Source organism: Sminthopsis crassicaudata, chromosome 6 (genome assembly GCF_048593235.1).
Source record: "Sminthopsis crassicaudata isolate SCR6 chromosome 6, ASM4859323v1, whole genome shotgun sequence".
Taxonomy (NCBI): domain Eukaryota; kingdom Metazoa; phylum Chordata; class Mammalia; order Dasyuromorphia; family Dasyuridae; genus Sminthopsis; species Sminthopsis crassicaudata.
The window spans coordinates 170,271,660-170,289,838 of NC_133622.1; the positions used below are offsets into that span (position 1 = coordinate 170,271,660).

At 33.2% G+C, this 18,179-nt stretch overlaps 1 protein-coding gene across 1 annotated transcript in view; it reads right to left on the bottom strand.

The window, feature by feature from the left end:
* FAT4 (FAT atypical cadherin 4) overlaps positions 1–18,179 on the bottom strand; it is a 222,119-nt gene that overhangs the window by 17,163 nt on the left and 186,777 nt on the right. The window contains 6 exon segments of the mRNA XM_074274562.1: positions 1,157–1,374; positions 3,236–3,360; positions 6,237–6,416; positions 8,369–8,454; positions 14,350–14,657; positions 16,365–16,469. Of these exon segments, the coding sequence (XP_074130663.1) occupies positions 1,157–1,374; positions 3,236–3,360; positions 6,237–6,416; positions 8,369–8,454; positions 14,350–14,657; positions 16,365–16,469 (1,022 nt within the window).

An 18,179-nucleotide genomic window follows, 5' to 3' on the forward strand; every position in this document is an offset into this window, starting at 1 on the left:
GATTGTGGAAGTTAAGCTTTTACAGAACTTGGATGGAATTTTTAGAATTTTATTTAGGTCTGTTCTTGTCATAAAGGCCAAATCACATCTGTAATATCACATCCCTTCCCTCCTCTCACCCCCACTTTGCTCATGAATCTATCAATGAGCTAGGAATCATTTTGCTCAAAGGAGAAATAGAACTCAAAAGATCTGGGCTCTTCTACTGAATTCACCAGGATTCATGACCTATAAAACACCACAAGAATATGTTTTCTGTCTAAAATTTCATATATGGAAACCAGACTGGAGTGAAAGAAGCTAATAGAGGCAAAGAAGCTAATAGTTTTACAGATGAAAAGTATTCATTGGATAACTTTTTTAAAAATTGTGGAAATTAAGGAAACTGACAGTAAGTCCCTCTCCAAAACAATGCTTTGTTTCAATTAGTTAGTACCTTCAGTGATAGGAGGAAGACAAAAGAAATCACTTCAACCAATGGATTCTTTTATGAAAGATAATTTCTATTTAGCATTCTTGTTAGGAATTTCTTGGCCAATTTTTCAGAAAATTTAATTTAATTACAAATTTAAAAAACTTGAATGACATCTCTCTCTCTCTTAATGCAATGAATTACATTTTGTTATATGGAACAAAAATGAGGTTAATTTTTTTTAATTTATTTTTTCCATCTGCTGAGTAATAACCACATAATTGGGTATGAAAAAAGAAGTAAGGAGATATGTCCCTCTATTTCATTTTTACACACACACATGCAATCACACACACCCACACACGTACTCTCATACAATTCCATAGGTGTTCATTCTGTGGAGGGAAAAAAAAAGAAAAGAATGTAACACAATGAAAGGAACATAAACTTATTTTACAAAATAGACAAGGAGAACAAAAGCAGTTATGCTAAGCTAATAGTAGCCATTTTTCTTAATTTTGAATAACATACTTAAAAACTCAGTCTTTGAGACCTTTTAACAAAGGTTGAAATGTATGCCTGGGGAATAGAAAAAGACAGATGAAATCGGACAAATGCCCAAGATTCAACTAAGCTTTAAAGGTTTGGAAAGACAAGGGGTAGAAGTTATGGGTAAAGTGATTTAAAGGATAACATTGTAGACAATCCCATCAAATCAAGTCAGTATTAGTTATTTACTTTTACCTTCACAGTAGTATAATTGCTGCTCTCCTGGATATGAATTAAAATCCCATTTTCACTTCTCGTTCTAAATTTCACTTCGAGAGTGTTGACACCAAAAGGCTCCATCACATCCCCTCGGATGTTCTGTCTTAACAAATATTCCCACTTTCGACTCTGGCTCATATGGTAGTCCAGTCGTCCTTTGCCCTCTAGTGACAATGCTGTGTCAGGAGTCATTGCTGAAGGCAGAAAAGAGAAAAATGAACTTAATTTTTTTTACAGATGAAAAATCATAAGAAAGGTCAATGAATCCAAACCCTTTATCTTACAGTTAAGGAATCTCCTGAAGTGACAGATTTTGAAAAAGGACAAAAGACTAACAGAACTTTGCCAATGGAACAAAAATCTCTTTAGAAGACCCAAACAATTTTTTTTTCCACCTTTGGATTTGTATTGATTTAAATTCTTGAATTTCTTCGCCTTGCAATGAAAAGCACTTTTAAAAGGGTCATCATTCATTGTTGAGATAGTCATTAAAATAATTCCAGAGATAAATCACTGACATTTGAAGAGGGAGCCACCTGTTGGGAATCAGTAGTGATTAAACTGGCCTGCCCTATGATTTATTAACATTTTTGAATGTCCCAGCTTGACATGTGGTTTCATACTTAATATAATTTGGGAACTCTTGATAGATTCCCATCTGTTTAAAGTATGCACAGAGAGGTATCTGAGCAAATACTTTCAGTTACCCACCACTTTATCAGCAGGAATTCTCCAGGTGTGAACATTATATAGTCTCAGAATATCTACTTAGTTATGAAACAAAGGATCCAAGAAAATAATAGGTCATTTTCCTAGCATCAGTCAGGACATAAACTGGAAGTTGAAAATCAGGCATTATAAGTATTGCATGATGACTGCACTTAAAAGGTTATTAGGAAATGGATGAATGAATGTTTTTCATTTTGTTGTTATTTTTTCTCACTAGCTCATCTCCCTTTCCAAGATAATTGTTTAGTTATTTTTCAATCATGTCTGATTCTTTTGGCCCCATTTAGAATTTTCAACTATCACCTGTATCACCTAGCCCTAAAATAGAAAAGACTATGTTCATAAGTCCCTCATTAACTTTTTTACAAAGTAAAAGCAATTACAAAGTAGGGAGCAATATATACTTTCTATTGAGATGTTCTAACCTAATTACATCTATCATAACTCAAGACTCTTGATGACATAGGACCTAATTTTATCAAGGAATTTCTCTTTGTTTTGAATGAGTTACCAATTCCTCCCCCTCCCAATTCCTCATGGAATAACTGTACTGATGTAATCACAAGAGATTAGCCACTAAATGGTAACATTAGTCATCAGCCCCACTCTCTCTCCTAATCCCAGTAAAGTGATGAATGAGGAATGGGGTTTGAGAAGGCAAAGACATTATTTTAAATTTAATTAAATGACTTTGAAAGAATAATCTTAATAATATCTTGAAACTGAAAAATAGGTACATTGCCAAATTACTGAAAAGGCCATTTAAAATCCATTATCACAGTATTTACAAATAAGTAATTCATACCCTTCTGGTGACAATATGAGTTAAAAGTTTAATGTTCTCATTTGTAGAATTTTCCACAAGACCTGATATGTAAACTAAGTATACAACTTCCATTTGGAACTCTGAGTTTGAGAAATCCTTTTTCCAAAATATAGGATAAACCACCTAGAACTTAGCAGATTCATTTTGAAGAGATGACTGAGGCTCTGGAAGGATACATGATTTTCTAAGGATTAAAGTTATGGAAGATGTCAGAGGCAGAATTTAAAATTATGTAGGTTTTGCTAGCTCCAATTCCAGTACTCAGTCTCCATTATACTGCTTCTCATCAGTTTATTCATTAGTCAAAAAAGCATTGTCATTTTGCTTGCAGATATTACATTTTAAGCTAATTATTATCTTATGAAGGAAAAAGCACTTTGTTAAACATGATTCCATAATTAAGTGCTTAACCAAAAGAACAATCTGGTTTAGTGCTAAGTCTGGTTTGATGCAATCAATCAAAAGTCTAGGAATATATACAAAGAAATTGCCATACATACATTTCTCACAGTATTTCCCAGTCAATCCTTCTTTGCATTGGCACTGTTGCCATGACCAGTGATCTGTACATGTGCCTCCATGTTGGCATGGACTGTTAGCACAAGCTCCTTCCAGTCTAGGACACCTAAAATAAAATGGAAACAAATTCTCAGGACTAAGAAATCAGCCTTGTTTCACTTATGTGATAAGATCTGCTTGCAAAAGTTTCTAGTTCTAATTAGCAGGGGCAACCTTTTTGCTCAATTGACTAAAGATCCTCTGCCTCTTTGTGCAAACATTTGAAGAATATGTAATAACCCATAAAGAAGAAGAAAGAACAAGAAGGAAGAAGGAGGAAGGAAAGAAAGAGGAGGAGGAGGAGGAGGAGAAGAAGAAGAAAAAGAAAGAGGAGAAGAAGGAAAAGGAGGAGGAGGAAGAAGAAGAGCAAGAGGAAAGGGAGGAGTAACAGTAGTAGCAGCAACAACTTGTTTAGCAGAGTAAATATTCAAGGAATTATTTAAGTCCTTATATTTTAGTAAGTGGAACATTCTGAAATAATGTATTAAAATCTTGACTTGCTAGAATAATGTTTTAGCACCTTATAGAATTTGGGGCATGAAAATATCTCCAGATAATAAAACTCAGGAACTAATGAATGGAAATTGTGCTTTCATGCTTACTAATCTTAGGAGTTATATAAAAGGGTGATACTAAACTGTGTAATTTCCAATAGGCACTTCATAGGTGGAGTCTTGGGCTCTGTCACTACAGCTGTACTGTATCAACCCAACTGAAAATACAGATGGGAACCAAAGATTTGATCCTCCTCACCCATGCAGAGCTATTCTGCTGCCATAACAGCATTTTCTATTGTATTGCATGAATGGCAAACTGGACCAAAAGTCAAGTAGAAATTGTTGTTAATTACATTTGGAGATCAGTTAAAGTTCTGATTTGAAGTAAAATAGCCCTTCACACATTGCACAAAATCTTTGGATCACATCACTTCTGTTAAACCTTACCCAAGAGATGAATGTAGAGACAGGATAAAGCTAAAGGTTATCTAGTCCATTCCTTTACCTATGTAGTAATGTCACTTGCTTAATGTTCATGCAAGTATCAAATGCAAGAATCTAGATTCAAATGCAGATTTTCTACTCTAAATATATCACTCTGGCACTCTAAAATTTTTTCATGTTGTTTCCATAGAACTGTTTAAAGATGCTGCACTATGTATATACACATATAGTATATATCAAAGGCAGGATAGATAGACAGATGTATAGAGAGACATACAAATACAGACACATATATTTATACATACATATATAGTTATATGTATATGTGCATACACATGTATATACAATCAAGCACACAATTTCCCATATTAAAATAAGCAGTTTCAAAATAGCTCCAAATGCATGAGAAGTGGGAATGCACTGAAAAGATAAAATATACATTTCTAGCATAAATATTAACTTAGTTTTAGATTTATTGTTTTTTCAGTTTTGGAATCTTTTAATATAATGAATTAACTAGCCCAAGACTTGCTAAAACAAATATAATTTCAAATTCATTTGAAATGTTTTCTCTAAGCAAAACCCTTAATGATAAGCAAAAATCTAAAATGAAATGAAAACATTTATGAGAGATGAATAAAACATTAATGACAGAGATAATGAGTTTAATCTTCCTGGTGAGAATTAAGTCAATAAATCACTTCCTTTTTGGAAGATACCGTTTCTTCCCTGTCCTCTAGGAAGCATTTAGTTAATTTTCTCCCCATGAAGTAAATGATATTCAGGAAGTGAGAGATATTGATGTTTTCAAGAGCATGCTACTTCCCTAGTTGATAAATGATTGAAGTATATGAACAGGCAGTGTCCAGATGAAGGAATTAAGACTATATATAGTCATAGAAATGCTCTAAATTACTATTGATTAAAGAAAGCAAATTAAGGTAATTCTGATGTTCTACTTCACATTTATCAGATTGGTTAATGTGACAGAAAGGAAAATGATAAATGTGGAGAAGATATGGAAAAAAATGGAACACTAAAGTATTATTGGTGGAATTGTGAATGTGAGGAGAGCAATTTGTCATTATGCCCAAAGGACTATAAAATTGTACATAACTTTTAATCCAGTTATACCACTACTAGATCTACATACCAACGAAAGGATTAAAAAAAATGGGTGAGGTGGGGAAGGACTAACATGTTTGAAAATATTTATAGCTCCTCTTTTTGTGGTAGAAAAGAACCAGAAATTTAGGTGATGCCCATTAATTGGGGAATGGGTGAACAAGCTGTGGTATATACATAATAGATGAATGTAATGTAATAATATTGTGCTATAAGAAATGATGAGCAGGCTTATTTCAGAAACAATCTGGAAAGACTTACATGAAGTGATGCTAGATGAAGTGAGGAAAACCAGCAGAACAGTGTATAACATAACAGCAACATTGTGTGACAATCAACTATGATAGAACAAGCCCTTCTTAGCAGTACAATGTTCTAAGACAATTCTAAAAAAACTTATGATGAAAAATGCATCCACATCCAGAGAAAGAATGATGGAATCTGAATGCAGATTGAAGTGTACTATTCTCACTCTTTTTTTTTTTTCTTTTTGATGGTTTTCCCCTTTTGTTCTGATTTTTTTTTTTAACAATATGACTAATGTGGAAATATGTTTAACATGCTCGTACATTGATAGCTTATATCAGATTGCTTGCTGTTCGGAAAAGGTGGCGTGGAGAACAATTTGGAACAAGAAATCTTGTATAAATGAATTTTGAAAACTATCTTTATGTATAATTTGAAAAAATACTATAGGGGGAAGATTATGCTGTTTACTTATAACAAGTCAGAGATATCATTTATAACTATAACTGAATACATATCCCCAAACATGCAAATATAGCATTTCTTTGTTGTTGTTGGGAATAATTGAGCACAATTATAATTTCTACAATTTATTTCTCTCTCATAAAAATTAGAAACACAGTCAGCATACCGATCAAGGATCCCATGAGCTGCCAGTGCTTGACTTGGTTCCAGGGGACGTCCATTAATGGCGAACTCCATTATGCAACCAACAAAATCATAGCTTTCCACTTGTCCTTTCCTTTGAAGCACTGGCTCCAGAGACCTGATGCCACCAACTGTAACTCTGTTTGGCTGCACGTCAAGAGTCCTAAACAACAAAAAGAAAAGGTAATGTATTCTAAATGTTTATTCAATTATTGTACGCAGAATAAGCAGCTTATGAAAGAGAATGTGCATATTTTTTCTGCATTGTTTGATTATATTTTATAGTCACTTTGGGTCTAAATATGCAATATCCCAACCAACAAAAAGGATTCATTAAAAAGTGCTAAAGTATGCCAATACTTTCTCATTGTGGTTGATGTTTAAATAATAACACAATTCTATGATGATAATAACTACATTTTGAATAGCACTTTAGGGTTTACAAAACTCTTAACATATACTAATTTCATTTGGCTAGTTGGTCAGTAAGTCAGTAAATATTTATTGAACACCTTCCAAGTGCTAGGCACATGGTGAGTGGTGGGTATACAAAAAGAGGCCAAAGATAGTGACCTCACAATCCCATGGAGGAGATAATAAGCAAATATATACATACAAAAGTCACTTAATTTCTCAATTTCCTCAAGGAACTCTCCTATGTTTACAAGAATTTGTCCAGGTAGAGGAATTCCACTATGGGAGATTCTTTCACAGATGAAATCCCAAATGCATCTATCTACACCCTATATCTGCAGTTAAAATCCAATATTAAATTAGATCTTTATTTAAGACATTTCAACTCCTTAAAAATATTTTTAAAAAAACACTAGTAAATGTAGCTTAAATGAAATAATAACTATAAAATACATAGCACAGTACCTGGTTTATATTAAGTGTTAGATATGTTAGTCATTATTATAATTATTAACAATAACAGTGCTTTGTAAAATTGATTCTGCTGCCTCATAAGGACCTGCATTTTCCCTTAACTTCACAGATGATCTAGAACAGCTTAATCTTATTACAAACTTCTATAGTGATCCAATTTTAGTTGATGATGATTTTTCTGCTTTTAATAGAAGAGATACTCTAGTAGCTTTGTAAATAGGGACAAGAGATGAGATTTCATAACTCAGATGAAAAAATTCCCTTTGTCACTATAGATTGGTAACTTCTCTATAACTTGCAGTCAGAATTGCCTAGAGCCTGAGAGATTTGATGATTTACCCTTACTTGGAGTCACAGAACATAAGTAGGACTTAAATCTAGATCTTTCAGCTCCTGATGCCAGCTGTCTAATCAATATACTGTAGCTGTCATCAGTAAATACAGGATCATAGATTTTGAGCTGAAATTGAGGTCATCTCTTACAACTCCTTCATTAGAAAAAACTTCTTTACAACTTTTTCATAAGAAAACTGAAGCCCAAGGACATTGGGTAGTGTCAGAAGCAATATTTAATCCCAATTCCCCTAACACTAAAGTTAGTCAAAAAGTATTTATTGTTTTATTATAACTATTATTTTATTAAGATATATTAAACTTTATTTATTATTTATTGACAATATATCAGATTCTGAGGATATAGGCAAAAGTAAAAAGACAATCTTGCAAAGAGCTCTCATTCTAATAGGAGAGACAATGTGCAAACAACTCTACAAAAATGAGATGTAGTTTTTGATTGTACTAAACTGTTTACTATTACAATTTAACTATTAAAAGCAAACTTGCTTTGTAAACAGATACTATGGAAATTTTAACCATTCTTTAAGATCACTCGAATTCCAAATCCTTCATAGACATTTCACAATCACTGTTCCATCAATATCACTCTTTTCTAACTTCTTTTACATTTTTTTAATCATTGTATCATGGTGTCTTTTTCACTGATTGCATTAAATATATCCATAAGGTTCTCACTCAAGGAGTCACACATTCCATCAATTCCATTTTTCATAACACCTACTTCATTCTAGCCATGGAGTAGGGCTATATAATATATTTTTATTTAGTAACTTTTGATTGTAATTGTAATAATTTATATGAAAATTGTACATTTCCTTTTAAAAACATAAAAGAAAAAAGGCAAATGCAATAAAAAAAAAATCACCTCACCAGTCATCGGAAACAGCCATAGTACTGACGGTGCAGTAGCCTGGTTCTTGATCTTCAGAGCAGGAATCTACAGTTAGAGATGCTGCCTATAAAGCAGGGGAAAGAAGTAATTAATTTTCTGATGACTTTTTGTTATTGGGATAGTCAGATAGTCCAGGGATTTATTCCATGTAGAGATAATTAATATTAGATATAATTGTCTCTATATGGTGTAGATACAACAAATTGTATATGTAACTACCTCTACATGATGTGTATATAAGTATGTAGATATAACTAGGGGTGGCCAAAGAAGAACATGCTTTAATTCTTAATGAAATGACTTCAAACCTAAAATTACACAACACTGCATCTCTTTGAATGAGCTGTATAAACATGAAAAGTCAAAGATGAAAGATTTTTCATCTGCCTTTTCATGATAGTGGAGTTTCCCTCTCTTCAAAACATTATTTGAAGAAGCAAAGCAAAATCATTGTAATGCTTTATAAAATTTGTGGGACCTTCACTGTATTTAGACAGAATAAGTAAAAGTCCTTTATTTGAATACTTTGCATCTTTAAGATAAAGAAAGCAATTTTATATATAAAGTTATGTTGGAAAATGACCTATATGTAGATACATCCTTAGTTTGTCCCATTATTTTGTAAGTCACACTGATATTGAATTGAATCCATTTTAATAAATGATTAGTAAGTGTTTTGCATATACAATAAACAGCTACTGAGAACAACAACAACAACAACAACAACAAAAACAATGTGAAAAACAGCCTTTGGTTTTTAAGTTTTCATTCCATTAGGAGTGTGGTGTATTTGTATCCTTTTCATTTAACATAGTGATTTTTATTTTTTTAATTTTTAATGAATACTTGTTGAATTTAAGTCACGAGATATTTGTTAAAGTGAACTAAACTGATGGAAAACTAAGGGTTTGGGAGATTTTCAGCTTCAGGTTCCAAATAGATGAGCTACCATGAAGCTAAAGAATACTATTTCACCATTCTGGTTAATTAGTGTTTCTGAGTATATCTGTAACCATCTTTTATTCTCTCAAATCTGCAAAATAGTTATGTTTCTTTTTAAACAATCTTCCTACTTAAAGTAGTAGGTGTGGTAGAACAAGTTGGTGATGAAACTAAAATATAGATCTTCTTCTGGCTTTTTCATCTCTTGTATTAAAAACAAAACAAAACAAAACAAAACAAACAAACAAAAAATGATATTGGAGGAAAAGTGTCTGTTTTCAAATCCCACCCCTTCTATTGAGTGATCTGGGGCAAATCATAATTCTTATTTCTTACAGATGAAAAATAAGGAAGGTAGATTCAATGATATCTAAAATCTCTTCTAACTCTAAAGCCTATAATCCATGTTTAATAAGCCCGTTGATAGTAATCCATCTTTTCTTTTTCCATTGTTCTAGGTGTTTTTCATCTAATTTCAGTTGTGAACTCCTTCAGGGCAGGGAATATGTTTTGCCATTTTCATATCCTTAGTGCTTAACATAGTGCCAGGCACATAGTAGGTGCTAAATCAATATATTATTAACTGTTTTTAGAAATGGGAGAATTATAAAAGTATTTTCTAATAGGAAATGTGCAATTTACCAGATTTCATAAATATCAAATCAATTTTTGTACACATTCCATTTTATTAACTGAAATAGATTTTTACATTTCTAGTTGATAATTATATTTCCATATAATGCATCAGATAGATTTTTTTAAAAAGTCTACTTTTCAGGAATATATTGTATATGGTAACATTTGGGATAAATATTCATACTTTTATTTCCATGATAAATCACTAGGATCTCATCTACAAGTCCTTTTTAATAGACTGCACCCTTGTGATTTTCTAAATGGTGCCTTAGTGTTCTGAAAGACTTAATGTGCTTCCCAAATATAAGTGGCATTTTGTCCTCAATGTCAGGATTAGGATGCAATGATTTATTTCCCAAAATTCTTAAACTGACGATATGTATTGATTGATGAAGCATTTCTTTTGAATCTGTTTTCAAAATGTAAGGCTTAAATCACATTTCTTCTTATGAAACAAAGGTAATACCTCTTCTGGGAAAGATCACTATGTTTTCTAAGAACATTATCCTCTGGAGTCTATGGAACATACTCATGTAGTTAGTTTATAATGATGCATTAAAACATATTTGTCAGGAGAAATAAATGGTAAAGAAACTCAAGGAAAATGATTTTTAAGGTAAGTAGAAAGAATGACAGAAAGAGAAAGAAAAAGAAATGAAAACATTTTAAAATTCACAGGATAGACATACATTTAAAAGGAAACAGAAAAATGGAATAAGTGGATGAATGTATCATATATGTAAAAAGCTATGCGTACTGGAGATGCAGAATTTCATATGTAATCTTTTCTGCTATCCTATGTATATTAAAGTGTTTATATTTAATAGTATTTGTTAAGTTCAGAATAACTAAAAAAAAAGGTGTTTTCACAAACATAGAAATACATACATATATAACATGGAAATTACCATTTTAATTTTAGGTCTTCAAGTAATTCTATTTTCCTCAAAATTTAATCTTTATTTTCTGCATTCTAAAAGCACAATGGTTGTATTTCCATCCAATGAAATAGATATTTGAGATCACAGTCTATTTGGAACAGAGTTCCTATAGTTTAATTTTTTAGTCAAATATTCCTTTTTCTTAGGTTAACCTTTCTCTACAATTACTTCTTTGAGTTGAGATATTTCTATTTTGTTGCTGCAATATTTCAAAAGTGAACAGTTAATGACTTTACCATTTTCCAACCAAATCCCTCTACACAGTAAGACATGTCAGATGCAAAATCCAGTAGGGTTTTTATATTCTATGCCTTTTGACAAAAAAGTTTTGGGGGGTGGGGAATCCATACTCCAGAAGTACGGAAGAATAGGATGAATCTTTACATATTTGTTATTGCCAAACTGCATTTGGCAGCAGATGATAAAGAAAAGGGTGGTAGGCCTTCCTGAAGAGGTATTTTAATTTTTCCTTCTTCTCCTCCTCCTCCACACACACACACACACACACACACACACACACACACACACACACACACACATTTTGTAGAGTCTTGGAAGCTGAGAGATAAAAGAAGTCATGGAGTTATCCAGTCAATTTTTTTTTCACCTAATGAATTGACTCTTTCTACAATATCTCTGACAGCCTCCTCTTGAACATTTCCATTGGTACAGAGCTCTAGACTCAGAGGCAATCTAATCCATTTTTTAACAGGTCTAGTTTTTAGACACAAAAGGGATCAAAGAATCACAGATTTAGAGCTTGAAAGTCCTTAAAAATCGTAGGATACAACCATCACATTGTGTCAAATCAATGATCAATAAAAGGCAAAAGAAATACCAATAATCTTCTTGATCTAGTTTGGAACCTGCCTAGTTCCAAAGGCAAGGTTGTACAAGAAGCATTTCTAAAACATTTACTGCATGAAGGTATCGAGCTCAAATGCCTGGACTTTAAGACCAGGAACAAAAGAATGAAAGCAGACCAGCTTTTGCTCCTTCATTAACCAAGCAATAAATATTTATTAAGTGCCTACTATGTGCCAGATACTATTAAATGGAGGCTCCAGAAGGTACTCACAAAATAGAGAGAGGGTTGTCTTTTCAGAGGAATAGTCCACAGTGAATGGACCTGGGAGGGTAGTAGAGTGATCCAGAGTGAAAAGGTCACAGGCACTAAAGGAGTTTCCAAGAGGAGCCAATAGCACAGGGAGCAAGGTTTTAAAGTACAAAAGAAATCTGGAGTAGAGCACACTATACAAGAAGACAACCAGATGTCTGTGGCCTCCCTAGTGAAGGGATCCCAGATGAACCTGAAGATAGCACTATTTGGCATAAGAGGCCCTAAATCTATCAAGATAATGAATCTGCTCTATTGAAGCTACAGCAGGGAATAAATAGCCTGCTCTTGGTCACTGAACAAGAGGATAGAGATGGGAAAGATGTTTATGGCAAACATGTGTCTCCCTGGGGCCATTTTGAATCCAATACAATCTCTGATATTCTGGCCAAGTAATAATAGGGAATAAAGCCAATTCCCAATAAAAGACTGCCTGGACAGGCAGAGACAGGGCACAAATAGCTTGGCAGCTAACCCAGTGGGGGGGGTATGCTCTTCAAAAAATGCCTGAAACCATTACTACTTTCAAAATACTGGGGCCACAAGAGAGGACTCATGGTTTCTACTAGGACCTGAAGCTAGTGTGATCTCTGCTCATGGCTAGTCAGAATTTGAACTCAGGTCTTCTTGATCCCAGGCCTAGTGTCTTAAGGATAGAAAAGACATAGCTTGATAACAATTCATGTGAAAATATTCTGACTCCTCCTTAATCCCTTTCTCTGAACATCCTGCCACTTTCTCTTCTCCTTTGAGTAACACCCAAGGTTGTATTTTCCCTATAAAAACATGTGACCATAATGAAGATCTTTGCTAAGTCCTTTACAGGTCTAAGCGCACTATGAGGTTTTTTCTCTCTCTCTCTCTGTCTCTCTCTCTCTGTCTCTCTCTGTCTCTCTCTGTCTCTCTCTCTCTCTGTCTCTCTCTCTCTCTCTCTCTCTCTCTCTCTCTCTGTCTCTCTCTGTCTCTCTCTCTCTCCCCCTCTCCTTTCCTGCCCCTCTCTGCCCATATCTCTTTTGCCTCTGTCTCTGTCTGTCTGTCTCTCTCCACCTTATAGTGTCTTCCCTTTAATGGCATCTTTCTCCTTACTATATAGCTAACTCCAGTTAAACCTTTGCTAAGTTTCTATAGACTGAACCTCCAAGTCAATGGCATATCCAGGTCTTATGGCATATTCCTTTAATTGATTCTTTCAAATTCCTTTTGTTTTTGATAATAAACTCTATTACTCTCCCAATTCTATTTTATATTTGTCACTCCTGATGCCTACTTTATCTCTTATTTTGTCTGTACCTCTTCTCCAAAATAAAGCTTCCTTTTGACAAAGAAACAAAAAAAGAAAGTTCATGTGAAAAAAAAATACAGAGGTATTAGGGGATGACAAGCTTAATATGAGTTAATAATGACCTCAGAATGTATTTTTTAAAAAAGCAAACATAATTTTAGAATCAATTAAGGAAAGCACAGTGTCAAGAAAATGGGGAAATGGCCATTCTGCAGTTTTTCCTCTAGTCAGACAACGTATTGTAATGTAGTTTAAGAAGAATGTTGAAAAATTGGGGTAAATCCAGAGGTATCTGGGCAAAATGTTGGCAAAGACCCTGGTTAGCATGTCATGCTAGAATTGCTATTTGAAATAAGGAAGACTTCTCTTTTTAGGACATACATCTTTCTTCAAGAATCTGAATGGTGAATCTTTGGAAATGGTATTTGACCTTTCCGTTTGAGCCCAGAGGATAGAACTCAAAACAGTGAGTGAAGGATTCAGAGGTTTAGATTTGTGGAAAATCTTTGAAGAAAAATATCCTAGGAAATTGTCTAAATGTAGAATGGACTGCTTTTGGAGATGTGAAAGATTAAATGATTATTTGTCAGGGATACTGTTAAAGAGATATCTGTTCAGGTAGGGCTTGATGTATATGCCCTTTGAGATTCCTTTTACATCTGAGATTCTGTTATTCTTGATACCTTTGGGGGAAATATTTCTTTCAAAGTCATATACTATAATTTCCACAAATTGGCACCATAGTGAATGTGTGAATCTTGCAGGCCACACAGATCTGGGAATGCTTTTACTGCTTCATACACCAATGCCTTTATCAGAAAAATAAAAACAAAACTGTTCTTGGGAAATGTTGAAAACAAAACAAAAAGAAGATGGCAGGGGAATGAGATGTATAGTGTCTTTCTATCATGAAAACAGCAAACATGAGTTTGCACAAACTTTGGGAGATAGTGGAATGCAGAAGGATCTGGCACATTATGATCCATGGGATCATGAAGTTGGATATAATTGAACAAACTGACTAATATACCAATTTCTTACCATTCCAGCTCTTCGAGCAATCACAGTGTGAAAATGTCCATCAGACACCTTTTTCATAGTGGTCAGTTTATATGTACCACTGCCAATGTTATAGGAGAACCTCAGTCGCTCTTCTGCTATTTCCAGGGCCAAGAACTCAGCTCGTTCTCCCGTCTGGTTATCATAGTTATACAGGAGCAAGGCATGGCTTTTTATGGTTGCAAACTTCACATATATATAATTGTTGTTGGGGTCCAAGCTCGGAAATTCCATGTATGACAATTCCTCGAATCCATAGCTATTCAATTCACAGTGTTTTCCAAAGACTCCTATAGTTGAGAAAACATATATAAACAATGAGATAGTTTGAACACACTAATCTGAGTTTGCATAAGTTTTTTTTTTGGTTGTTGTTGTTGTTGTTTTAATGAGGTTATATTCAAGGATACTTTTATGCATAACTATGATGGAGCCAACTCATAAGGTTGCATGACAGATGATTGTTAAATTTTTAGTGTGAACATTTACACCTCAAAAGTCAGCAAATTTTAAAAACCAGGACTTAATGTATGATCAAATAGATTTAAAGGAATGGAGAAAACATTAATAATAAAGATTAAATTTAAAGGTGTATCATGAATACCTTTATTTTTGAAACATTTCCCCCTAGGATCTTAGTTCTTAAAAATTTACCAGTATCTCCCTAAATTCACATGGCTAATGAAGACCTGTGATTGAAGAAATCAGTCAAACAGGTTTGCTAAAATCAGCTACTTTGGGTCAGGCAAATACTTTGAAAAGTATCTACTGGCAATGAGATTTTATTATAGTGAGAAAGATAATGTGGGCTCTAATAAATATTTAGGTAGCATGATAAAGTACTGAAGAATTTTTATTTGATGGTCAGGATCACAGAAAACATTCCCTGAACACTCATTTCTACATTTCCTCACTTAGGTCACTAGGTGGCACTGTACAGACTACTGGACATGGAATCAAAAAGAGCTTAATTTGGATCCAGTGATCCTGGGCAAGTCACTTAATTTTTGTAGGACTCAGTTTCCTCATTTGTAAAATAGGGATAATAATAATAGCACCTACCTTCTAGAACTACAAGGATAAAATGGATAAAATGATATATGTGTGTAAGGCACTTTGCAAAAAGCTTATATATATATATATATATATATACACACATACATACATACATATGTGTATATATATACACACACATATACATACATACATATGTATATATACATATGTATGTATGTATATACACATATATGTGCATATTTTATGTGTATATATGTAATGTTTAAATTATATATAATATTAATTAAATAAGCATGATGATATATAAGTAATATTACATATTATATAATTTACACATAATACAAATATAAAAATTACACATATAAGCCATACATTCTAACTATATAAAGTTAATATTACCCTTATAATATAAACATTATATAATGTTAATTGTTATCAATATTTATTGTTTTTGTTGTTATTTCGCCCTTTATGTTTTCTTTGGTGTGGTTTCCTTGTCCTAGCCCCTTGATTATAATCCCTCTATTCCTTTAGAGATTAGATGCATGAGCTGCTATATTTGAAGTCTTTGTTCCCATGAGGCCAGTGTGGCCTTTAGCATCTTTGAATTTAGGCAACCTTGGGTTTAGCAGATTAATACATATTCCAAGATGGGAAATTTTTGCATCTTGCTAGGAGTTGAACAAAAGGAGGGGCTCTTATAATATAATTTTCTGTAACCCAGAGGTTTCTCAAAGACATGATGAGGTATTATTCAATGATGAGGAATATTCAATGGTGATTCAATGAAAATTAGTGGATGCGCCAGATGGACTTCATAATCTTCAATTCACTAGTGATTTGATTTTATTCAAGCTGCTATCAATGTATGTCTTTTATATTTTCCCAGCATCTTGAAACACATCTCTAACATGAATATTATTTTGTGCAGCAGCCAGGACCAATCTTGAGAACAACAAAAAAAGACAAGCTTTACTTACCAAATGGACAATGACAGTAGTAGGACTCAACTCCACTCTGACAGGACCCTCCATTAAAGCAAGGATTACACTCACAGTAATTGACAGAAGACTCACACATTTTCCCTGAGAAGTGACAAAGAAATAAAGATTTTAAAAATATGGAAATTGTCCTTAAATTATTATGCTATCATCAATTAGAAAACTTTCCCCCCATTTAAGCTAAAAAAACCTTATCGTATACTGAATATCTTAAAATACTTAATGCAGTCTCAAGCTGTATTTTAAATTGTACTAAAACTTTGAGGATGCCAATTATTAATTTAAAAAAGAGGGGGGAATTATTTTGTGAGATATGTTTTATTTAATATTTTAAATGATATCTATTTATTAATTTCTCTATTTATTTATACATTTATTTGTTTATTTGAATAAGAATCTTCTAATGTATTCTTGGGAAAATTTTTGACTAAACCTCATTACATTTTAAGACCAACTGTAAAGGTGCAATATTTTTTATATCTGAGTTCAACCTTTCTTCTATCATGAGTATTTTAATTCTGGATAAATCCCTGAACCACTCTTAACTTTATGAGGTCTCTAAGACAGAGGCTCAAAACCGTTTCTTTATCATGGCCCCTTTTGGCATTGTGTAGATAGGATCTACAGATCTTATGTATTCTTTAATAAATTTAAAGGAAGGATAAATGATGCAGCTAGATTGTACAGTGGATAAAGCAATCAATCCTGGAGTTAGAAAGATATGAATAGGAAGGAAGGAAGGAAGAAAGAAAGAAGAAGAAAGAAGAAAGAAAGAAGAAAGAAAGAAAGAAAGAAAGAAAGAAAGGAAAGAAAGAAAAGAAAGAAAGAAAGAAAGAAAGAAAGAAAGAAAGAAAGAAAGAAGAAAGAAGAGAAAGAAAGAAGGAAGAAGAAGGAAGGAAGAAGGAAGGAAGGAAGGAAGGAAGGAAGGAAGGAAGGAAGGAAGGAAGGAAGGAAGGAAGGAAGGAAGGAAGGAAGGAAGGAAGGAAGGAAGGAAGGAAGGAAGGAAGGAAAGAAAGAAAGAAAGGCAAAATTTCAGTTAAAAGCCAGTGAAAATAGATGCAACTTTTTTTTTTCTCTTTCCATCCAAGTTCAAAGACCACAGATGAGAACTTTTGTTCTTAGATATCTACTAAGTTATAATTAGGAGGGTGTCCTTTCTAATCCGTAATGAAAATCATAGATCCTCAATATATATAACAAATAAAACTTGTGCAAATCATGGAAATTTGAATGTCAAGATGTATCAGAATTTTGCTGTGATCTCATCTCCTGCCACATTTTACCTCCAGTCTGGGGAATGTGCTGTGTTCTTTGTCCTGCATTTTTTTTTCCAGACACTGAGATTTTTACATTATCCATAACACATTCATAGACCAGATTCACTCTATCTGCCAAACATTTCCCTCCTTAGATTCCAACATTTCCAGAATCACATAAACTCAGTGCTAAACTCCAAGCAATTAGCATGCATCTTCTGCTATCAAATATTAAATATACTTGTTGTCACTTTTCCCCTCAATTTCAATTTGTCATTTCATCAAAAGGGAGGCTGATTCAACTTCAAATACCAAAAAAATGTCTTAACTTTTGTCAAATTTTTGTTGATTTGGTTTTTGACTCGTCCATAGAACAATCAATTAAAACATATATTGGACCACTCTAAAGACAAATAAATCATAGGGGAAAAAGTAATTAAGGGATTCTTTTAAAGTGACTTTTCTTGTGTTTTCTTGGAACTGAGTCTACAGTGGAACTATTGGGCTGGTTTTATCAGTTGTATTTTTTTTTTCTCTC